General features: G+C 38.3%; 1 protein-coding gene across 1 annotated transcript in view; it reads left to right on the top strand.

Annotated features, from left to right (window-relative positions):
* Window positions 1-2751: 2751 nt before the first annotated feature.
* The window catches only part of MPHOSPH8 (M-phase phosphoprotein 8), a 59918-nt gene continuing 52503 nt past the window's right edge, over window positions 2752-10166 (top strand). Inside the window, exons 1-2 of the mRNA XM_074303716.1 lie at window positions 2752-3084; window positions 8463-8618. Coding sequence (XP_074159817.1) covers window positions 2860-3084; window positions 8463-8618 — 381 coding nt within the window. The 5' untranslated portion in view covers window positions 2752-2859. The remainder of the gene's footprint in view (window positions 3085-8462; window positions 8619-10166) is intronic.

The following is a 10166-nucleotide window of genomic DNA, read 5'->3' as shown; positions in this document are numbered from 1 at the left end:
AGACATATACAATATATACACAGTAGACATATAATGTGTATACAGCAGACCTAACAATGGATATACAGTAATAGACATACACAAAATTCATATCAATTAGATATCAAAATGCTTTGGGAAAGGAAGGTACTTTTGGAGGCATCAGAAGGTATTTAAAGTGAATCTTGAGGGGAGCTCCCTGCAATTCACAGGGACATGAACAGATTATCCCTAGAATCTCTTCTACCAACCCTTCTCAGAAAGATATTTTGAGATTCTTGCTAGGACTAGAAGCAGGGGTTACTCCCTCTGCTTTCCTCAGAGAAAGGATTCCGGGTTGGAATTTTATCATCCATGTTAAATAAGAGTAGAGGTAATCATTTTTATGTTCTGCTTGAGCTCCTAATCTCATTGGGGAAGAACTACTCCAGGCTACATTGCCAAAGCTTGGCACCCTTCCCACCAAATGCTAGAATATATGTAGTCAATGACAAATCAACCTGTTTATCCAAACCAATAGTAGATCGAAACCAAAGAAGTGATACAGCTGAAAATACACAGAGTAAAGTTCTTTTATTAGGAGCAAGATATTTTGGCTCAATCCAGAGAGTCTGTGATCTTATCCAAGGGAAATTCCCCTAAGTCTCTACAGTAGCAAGGAGATAGGGACATAATTGAAGTGCTTGTTAAGATGTCAGCTTCTTCCCCAAGACCATGTTTTTTCAGAGACTTGAAGAGATTCTGAAACCAGTTGTCTTCTTTCTGCAAGCTAGCATCCACAAGATCAAACTCTGTTTCTTCTCAAGCTCTTGTCAAAAGCTCTACCTTCTTCAGGCCTGGAGCATCAAGAAATCAAATTATACCAATAAGGCGCAACTTCTGCAAATAGTTTTTGACCTATGGATTATATACATTTGATCTTACCCCCTAGATTGCAATTTGCAGTGGAAAGGAGAGTGGTTCTGGAGTCAGAGGGTAAGCAATCCCTATCTTTCTTGTCTAATCCTTGGTTCAAATGGCCATGTATACGACCTGCTAATTTGAAGAGTTTGAGTATTTAGTGCTGTGTACCTGTGTCAGAGTTATGGTTAGAACTAGAAAAAAGAGAGATTTGGGCTCTTCCAGCTTCTATCTTCAATAGAGTAGAAATGTCATTTCAATCTCATGTAGAACTAGAGGCTTCAAGGCATTTTCTCTTCAGTGCAATCTAGGACTCTTTGTTGAGATTCATATTTCAATCCCAAAGAGAGACCTCATTCATTTTTTGTATTGTATGGTATATATATTCTTCTATGTATATTTTCTCTGAATTCTGTTTTATTATTGACTTGGATAAGTGATTTTACTTGCTATGTGATATATTCATCATGGGAAGGAAATAAAACCCTCTATTATTCTGTATCTTGTTTGTATGTAAGTTGTTTTCATATTATCTCCCCATTATAGGCTGTGAGCTCCTGGAGAACAAGGACTTTTGCTTTCTTTGTATTCCCAGAATTTATCCCTTCATGATTGGCACATAGAAGGGCACTTAAGGCTTATTGATTGACTGCATTTAGTCACAAATCACACTATCTTTTCTCCCAAGGTGAGCAATACATACACCTTTGTTGTACCTAATCTCTTTGCCCTTATCACTCTGCTAATTCTCAATTAATTGCTACCATTTTTCCTGAAAGGTCTAGTCAAGTGAAGGTCATAAACAACAAAAACACCTCTTCCCAACCACCTTTCTCTCACCATTGACTACCGCTGGACAATATCACCATTTTAATGATTTATCTTAATGATTTTTTTTTACACTTGTGAGAAATGAATATAAACTGCAGTGATTCAGCCAAAGCTATTTCTGACCTCGTTCCCAGGTTCTACTTTTGGCCCTAGCTATGCTTTCAGAAATAGGCAGGAGGGCGTGCTTCTCGGGTCACCTTGCTGCTTTAAGAATTGAGGGTAAAGTGCTGAATTCAGACTGAAAGAGTTCGAAGTGGGCCAGACGTTCAGAGTGCCTAAGAGAAGGATGACCTCGAACTTAGAAAGGAGGACGAACTATTTTAAGTTTCCTGGGTATGTTCCACAGAGAAGCGCTAACAGAGGTAGAGGACTGCGGCTCCCGGGAGTAACACAGGTGTGGGGGTGGGGAAGAATTGCCTGTATAGCAGGCAGGCCAGGAAGGAGGGACGAGATCTCTGCAGCTCTGGCTAGGAAGACCACGCCCCCAAACTGCCACTCCCCTCCAAGATGAGGATCTTCGCGGCGAAGTTAGCCCAGCCTCATAGCCCTTATAAGACCCTTCCAGCCCCTCCTAGCCGTGACGACGGCGCACCAGCCCCTCCCTCTAGTTATCAGAGCTTCTTCTTGCCCCCTGGGTCCGAAGCAGAGCTGTCTCAAACTTCACTACACACTTGCGCACCCGCTCAGGTCAGCCTCTTTCTCCCCAAAGCGACCCATCTTCAATCCACCCCTCTCAACTGGGGACCCCCGTTTCTTCCATAGAAAAAGCCTGTCTTCTTTCTTTCTCCTCAGCCTTCCCTTAAAAGAGCTTTAGGATTGGCTTTTTCTCCCCAGCTGATCAGCCCCACGCTTCGCTTTTTCCTCCCAGTGGGCCACCAACCCCTCCCGCTTTCCCCATGTGGTCCTCGTGACTCCGCCTTCCCCTCCGGAGTTTCGCAGTCGGGCCCGCCCCGTTCCATCAGCGTGCACGATGATTGGCTCTGGAGAATTACCTCCTCCAGGGCGTTAGAATCGTTCCCATTGGTGCTCGGTCGCTATGGCGTGGCTCGGCCGTCAAAGCCAATTGGTGACGGCCCCTGCCCCGCGAGACACCCCGGAGAGGCGTGTGTCGCAGCCACTTTTCCTCAGTCGGTTTGAAATTCCTACATCATGGCGGCCGTGGCTAGTGCGGGCGGGGGCGCTGTCAGTGTCGCTGCTGCCGCCGCTTCAGGTTCGGATAGCTGTAGCGAGGATGCGTCTGGAGGAGTAGGAGAAGAAGCGGGAGGCCTGGAGAAGGACGACGTCGCGCGGGCGGCCGAGACTGTGGGGGAGAGCGAGGAAGACGAAGAAGATGTGTTCGAGGTGGAGAAAATCCTGGACGTGAAGACCGAAGGGGTGAGTGAGTGAGGGGCGTGGGAGCGGAGAGGGACCCTGGAGCCCACGGGACCTTTGTAACGGCGGTAGGCCAGCTGAGCCAAGCTCCTTCCCTTTTGTGGACTTGAGAAAAGAGCTGGCTCTTGTTTTCAAACCCCTTGGGCCCCCCCAGGGCGGCCATGGCAGCTGCTGGGCCTCGACCCCCTGCTAGGGCCCAGCCTCCCTGGGATGGGGGCGGTGCTCCTCCGGTTCAGGCCTAGAAGGGTCCAGCCAGCCCGGCCTCCTTTCACCCCCTACCTCGGTTCTGTCGCCGCCCATCTCCGTCCACTCTCTGAGCCCACCTTGCAGGGGCTGACGTTGGCACTACTCTGTCAAAGTATTGGAGGAGTGGAAGTGGGGAAATTACTGGAGTGGCCGGACCTGGGATAACACCGATGGGCTTTTTCTCTCTGGACTTAGTCTCTAGACAGAGCTGATTGTCCAGCAGAGGGCTGAGGTAATTGCTGGCATGGGACATTCGACTGGGAGCTCCTTAAGAGCTGGAACTATTTCCTTTTTGGGGGGAAGAGGGAGGGTAAGGGTCATAGGCCCAGTGCCCGGCTCATAGTAAGTGCTTAATAAAAGATTGTCGAGAGTTCACGAGTCACTGAAATGGGAATGGAGTTTGCAGTGAAGATATCATTGTAAGAGTACATTGGTACATGGTTGGGGTAGGTGTATACAGTCAGAAATATACGAAGAGCCAGGGAGAAGAAGCCGCTAGAGCTTTGGCAGGTGGAGTGGGAGAGGTGGTACTTGACTCAAGTTTGAAGATCTTTTCACTTAACGAATGGAATGGATTGGAAATAGGAAGGCAAAGGAGGAGTCTGTGGTGACGGTGGTGGGGCTAGTATAAGTTAAATGTAAAATATTTAATTTCTCGATGAGGACTTTGAATGTTAAGAATGACTCTTGAGGATAAGAAGATGTTTTTATTTTTAAAATAGTATATGATGAGGAGTGGAAGAAGATGACAGTAGTGCTTGTCTAGACAGTATGGAATGGATTGGGGCCTTCTAAACATTTTGAGGAAATCACAGAGCGTTAAGGGTATAAATCAAAAGGCTGTATAAGTAAATTGTTATTAAAAGGTAAGAATAAACTCTTAATCTTTATTTTGAAATGATAGAATAGTCCCAGCTGATAATGATCATCTCTCCCCTTCCCCTCCTTCCAATTCTTAAAGAATTTTTCTAAAAGGCATTTAATTCTATTAAATGCTGCCTTGTATGGCTGTCTTCCTTGATTGTGTTGGCTCCAGTAAACTGTTTTAAAATTCTTTATATTAACTGTGCATATGTGTATGTAATACATTGAATATAGGGGATATATAATGTGTTTGCTGATAATATTGATCTGTATCATAGAATATATAGGGAATTCACTCAACATTTATAAAAGTATTTCTATTGCTACTTATGTACATAAATGTCTAAAGTCTAAAAAGTAACTATAGTGAATTTATTGAAAAGGAAAGATCCTTGTAGAAATTTAAATGACTAGAAAAAACACAACCAGGTAAAGGGAGGAATTAGAGTGAGCAAAGAGTCAGAGGCAAGACAAAACAGGTACTTCATAAACCTTTGTTGTAAGTTTAGGATCAAGGAAGGATTTTTGGAAGAAGTGACGTCTGAGTTAACTCTTGAAGCAAGGCAAGTATTTCAATAGGCAGAGATGTGAGAAAGCATTTCAGTTTCAAAGGATAGCATGAGCAAAAGAAATAGGAAAGGATCAGGAAATGATAATGATTCTCACCCTGCCCTAGTTTCTGCTGAACTTAATTGTCAGCTGCTTTTTAGACTCTAGAACTGCATGTGCAGTAGACTTTTTAAACTCAACATCTCCAAAACAAAAATCATTATTTTTACCACTAAACCAGTCCTCCTCCTAAATTTTCTCTTGTATAGAGGATACAACATCTTTCTAGTCTTCCAGGCTTTCAACCTAGATTTCATTTTTGACTCCTTATTTCCCATATCCAGATTGTTGGTAAGGCCTGTTGATTTCACTTTTTGTACTCTCACATTCTCCCCTCTTATACTACCATTACAGTGGCACAGGCCTTCATCACTTCAGTATTATTGTAGCCTATTGGTGGGATTGCCATCCTCAATCTCTCTCCACTCTATCTTCTATTCAGCCAATAAAGTGATTGCTGTGTTTGGCATTCAAAGCCTTTCATAACTTAACCCTTTCCTACTATATTCTCTACCACTTATTCTTTGATCCAGGGACATTGGCCCCTGGTTGCTTCATGAAAAAGATATTCCATCCATGAATTCTTGGTATTTTTTTTCTGCTTGTCCCCTACATCTGGAACACTTTCCCTCCTTATCTCTTTTTCCTGGCTTTTTTAAAGTCCTAAATAAAATCTCATCTTCTATAAGAAGCATTCTCCAACCCTTCTTAATTTTAGTGTCTTCTGTCTCAATTATTTCCCATTTATCCTATGTATAGCTTTTTTTTTTTTTTTAAACATGTTTGGTGTGTTGTCTCTCCCATTAGATTGTGAATTCCTTGAGGATATAGGTTGCCGTTTTGTCCTTTTTGTGTCCACAGTCTTATCAGTGATTACACAGAGTAGATATTTAATAAATGCTAATTGATTAACTGAAGTAGTCTGATTTGACTGGAAGGCTGGCAAGATAGTTTGGGAATGAGATTGTGGAGGGACTTAAATGCCACACAAAGGAATTTGCTAGGTTTTTGGTAAACAAGAAGTTTTTGTCACAAAAGGCTTTTGAAAACAGGGGAATGCCTTGGTGAGATCCATGTGTTAATGACTGTTACACAGGAACTTTCAGCAAGATAAGTTGAAAAAGGGAGAGAGATTTTACTGAGTCTGGGAAGGAATTCAGGGAAGAAGAGGTAGGAATCTGGATGAAGTAAGGACAGGAGGATAGAAAGGAAAGGCAGATGCTAGATAAATTGGAGAGAGAGAATCGACAAAAGTTTTCATTGCCTAGGAAGAGAGGAGAAAAAATTGGTGATGTCAATCTGAGAAACTTGGGATCAAGAGAGGGTTGATCCCTTCAACAAAAGTTGAAGTTGCCAAAAAAAGGTATTAAAGGCCACATATCCAAACCTTTCATTCAGAAAGCTATGTGGATCTGAACCTACAAATTCTACTAACAAAATATCCACTGCACTGAGTTCTTAGACTTTTTTATAGTAACTTCGTACACATTTGACTGCACTTCACATTTCATTCTTGAATAAGTAAACTCTGGCCCACAAGTTTATGGACTAATTATACTTTCTCATATTCACTATAGAATTTGTTTTAATATTTTGGAGGTACGTGATTTAAACCACAGCATATTAGAATCTGAAGTTTTAATGAGCTTTATCAAATAACTTTTGATGCAATTATAGGATAGTGAAAAGAATATTTCTTCCTTGGATTTGGAGGGGAGGACCCAAGTTTAAATTCTGTCTTTGCAATCTTTATCTTATCTTTAAAGATGCAACCTGCATCTTTAAATTAGGAACAATGTTGCTAGAATCAATATATGTGTGATACTCTGTAAAGTGTAAAGTGCTCTGTAAATGTCACTTTATTATAGTACTGAATTTAAAGTAGGCATGTTTGCTTGATAGTGTAATTTTTCTTATTTGATTGTTGGAATTTGGTTTAAAAGCAAATTGGAAGTTGCATGTAATAAATCTAAGAAAGCATAAAATATAAATTGATCTTGGTTTGAAGTATTTTGATGCATTAGGGAATATATGCAATTCTGGATGTAAGAATTGTTTTTAATTTACCTGATAAGTAAGTATAAGATAACATTTTTGAAGATCTTTGACAGTAACTGTTAACTTGTTTCCTTGTGTTATTGAACATTGCTCCACTTAACTTATTTTAAATGTATAAAGCATCTGCCAACACAGAATCAGCTTTAGTTTTAGTAACATGAAACATAGACATATAAGAAAGTAACTTGAGAACAATCTCTATGTGGGAGTTGGTTGCTAGCTGTTTAGTATTCCTAATGTGTCTGTCATGTGTTTGTTTTGTTAGTTATCCTTTTGTCTATAAACTCAATAGTGTCCAAATGAATTGCTTCTCCCTCCCTATCATTTGTTGGAGTTCTAAATAAGACAAGAAAATTAAGAAAAAAAATAGAAACACTGGCAAAGAGGAAATAAAATTATCCTTTTTCTACAAGTGATGTGATCTACTTAGAAATCCCTGCGAATCCATTAACAAAACCAGTTGAGAGGAGGTACAGTAGAATTACAAGACATAAAAACACAAAAATTATTAGCATTTCTATTCAGTATTAACAAAATCCAAGTTAATAGACATATGTATGTTTGCATTGATTAGTTAAATGTATTTATCATTTTGTGCTTGGTTTGTTCAGCTTTGAGTTCCTATACAACTCTTAGTGATCACATGTTTTAGAAAATTCCAAATCTGTAGAATCACAAAATTCATCATAATACAATATATTATGACATTTTATATCAGTAAAGCACTATATGCATTGTGGTATGATGGATAGAGTATTGAGCTTGAACTCAGGGATACCTAGGTTCAGATTCTGCCTCTGATACATTTAATAGCTTTATAACTCCAGTCTAGTCACTAACCAACTTGTTCATGGACACTCAGCTGTTTGGATTGAATGCTCAGCAGATTTTTGAAGGGACAGGAGGAAAGGAGAATTCGTTGAAATGATGCCTAAAAACTCAGCTGGAAAGCCAAGTATAGAATATTTTAGGAAAAAGGGAAGAAAGTAGAAGAGGAGAAACCTGAAGTAAGAAGGAAGGAAAAAAGAAAAAAGTAGTGAAGGAGATGGAAAATAGGAGAGTAATAATAGGAAGTCATTTAGTAGGGAGAAGGAAAAGTGGGAGATACTTTTTTTTGGGAAATGATTAACCAGTTGAAGCCTTGGTAGTAGAATGAGGTTGTTATAAGAGGGGGAGATGGCATGTTTGAATAGATATTGTAGCCATGGTGCCATAGTGGGGTGTGATCTCTAGTTTGATTCGCATTCTATTCCATTCTCTCTTGAGAAAAATGAAACTTACTTAGCTAAAATTGTGATACGAACTTAGGGTGCCCAAGGCTTCCCCCTCTCAAAGATCATCAAAATTAGTGAATAATTTTCTTCTTGAACATTACTGTGGAATTACATTATTCAGAATATAGCAAGGAATATATTGTTTAAAATAGTCTGTAGAATTAAAAACATCCATTTAGAAACAGAACTCTAGTTCAGCTTTTGTCATATACTAAGCAATTATAATTTGGTAGGTGATTTTATTAAGGAATAATGAGTAGATAATCTTGGTTTGGTATGTTTTTTACACAGGTGTTTTTTGTTCTTTGTTTTTTTAATTTTTCATTGCAGGGTAAAATTCTTTACAAAGTTCGGTGGAAAGGGTATACTTCCGATGATGATACGTGGGAGCCAGAAGTTCATCTTGAGGACTGCAAAGAAGTTCTTCTTGAATTTAGGAAAAAAATTTTTGATAACAAAACTAAACCGGTTAAGAAGGAAATACAGGTATTATATTTTCTATGTTATGCTTGTCTGTTTTTTGTGCTTTTCTTTATAGCTGTCTATTATTTCTGAGTAACAGCTACTTACCAGAAAACTTTTGTCAGAATTGCAAATATATATTATATAACTATTTTAAAATTATCCAAAGAATGATTTGTCTTCAATGTTTTTTATAATTCCTCCTTAACCTTTGGCCATTTCATTGCTTTTCAGTGTCTTTAAATGAAGAGGAAATTTAAATGAATTAGTTTCTTCACTGTTGGCAAATTTAGGAAGAGAGTAATGTTGAAAGTGATGTCCAATGTTCACTCCTTTGAATTTGTTATTCTTGTAATCCTTATTGCTATGAAATCAAATTGTTTATGTGATTCATATGAGAAAGTACCTCTGCATAATCATTGTTCCATGTGATTATTTTAGCTTTTGTTTACAACTTTAAACACAACTTTCTGTTTAAAAAAAAATAAGTTCACAAACATTAATGATGTTTTTCATGGTCATTTCTCTGTGCCAGCTAGTACCTATTGTTGCTATTAATTTCCTGTCTATTAAAGTATAATCAGTTTTATTTTATGATGTTACTTGGATTGAACTTCATAAATTGAGGTTATTCTCTTCTATTCTCATTTTTTAAAGATCATAAAAAATATTTATGCACTGAACCATTCTTAAACTTACTCTAATATGTCTACTTGGCTACAAAGAGGTCAAGCGTTTGCTAGCTGAGGCACTTTGCAGAATCTTTTGATCTCATTAAAATAATTGGTTTAGCAGTTCAACTTCTTAAGAAAGTATTAATAGTTTTTCAGTACATGTTCTTTTGTACTTTTCCTATTTTTTTCCAACTCAAATCAGTTACCTCTTTATTTTTCCAGCTTTATCTTCTTATTTTTAGTTCTTGATTGGTACTGGTTTTGATTTTTGTTTTAGCAAGTAATTAGTCTTGATAGAGATAGCTTATTTGGAAATGCTCCCACATCACTAACTATTAATTTTCTTTCTGTTAAAATATAATCAGTTTTATTTTATGATATTATTTGGACTAACAATTAGAAGTCCCCAAAAGAGTACATTTTAGTATATAATCTCATATATTATCTTGTCCTATCAAATATAGCCCTATGGAAATAGGTATTAATAACACACGAAAAATAAAAGCCTCTCTTCCAAGGCTGTAAATTGCATGCTTAATCACATGCCTAATCATGTCAAAAAAAAAAAATAATAAGCCCTTGATCATTGGAAAATAAAGGTTGAAAGAATATAGATACCTCAGAATATCTCCCATTACCATTATTTGAAAGACAATTTTGAGTTCATATTCTGCTTATGATGTCAGTAACATCATCATTGCATATAAAGGAAAGTATGTTATGACAACAATGAGATGATGTTACAGAATATACCTATTGAACTTATACTTGACTTAACAAGACCAGTTGAATAACTGAGAATTTGATCAGAAGATTAACTAGGGACTACTGTAATCTAGACACTAAAATTCTGAGAATTACACATCATTAATGAGGATTTTGATTTGAGTATTCATTT

Source organism: Sminthopsis crassicaudata, chromosome 3, assembly GCF_048593235.1.
Source record: "Sminthopsis crassicaudata isolate SCR6 chromosome 3, ASM4859323v1, whole genome shotgun sequence".
NCBI classification, from domain to species: Eukaryota; Metazoa; Chordata; class Mammalia; order Dasyuromorphia; family Dasyuridae; genus Sminthopsis; species Sminthopsis crassicaudata.
Note: the sequence above shows the minus strand (reverse complement) of the source record. Positions and strands in the feature narration are given on the sequence as shown.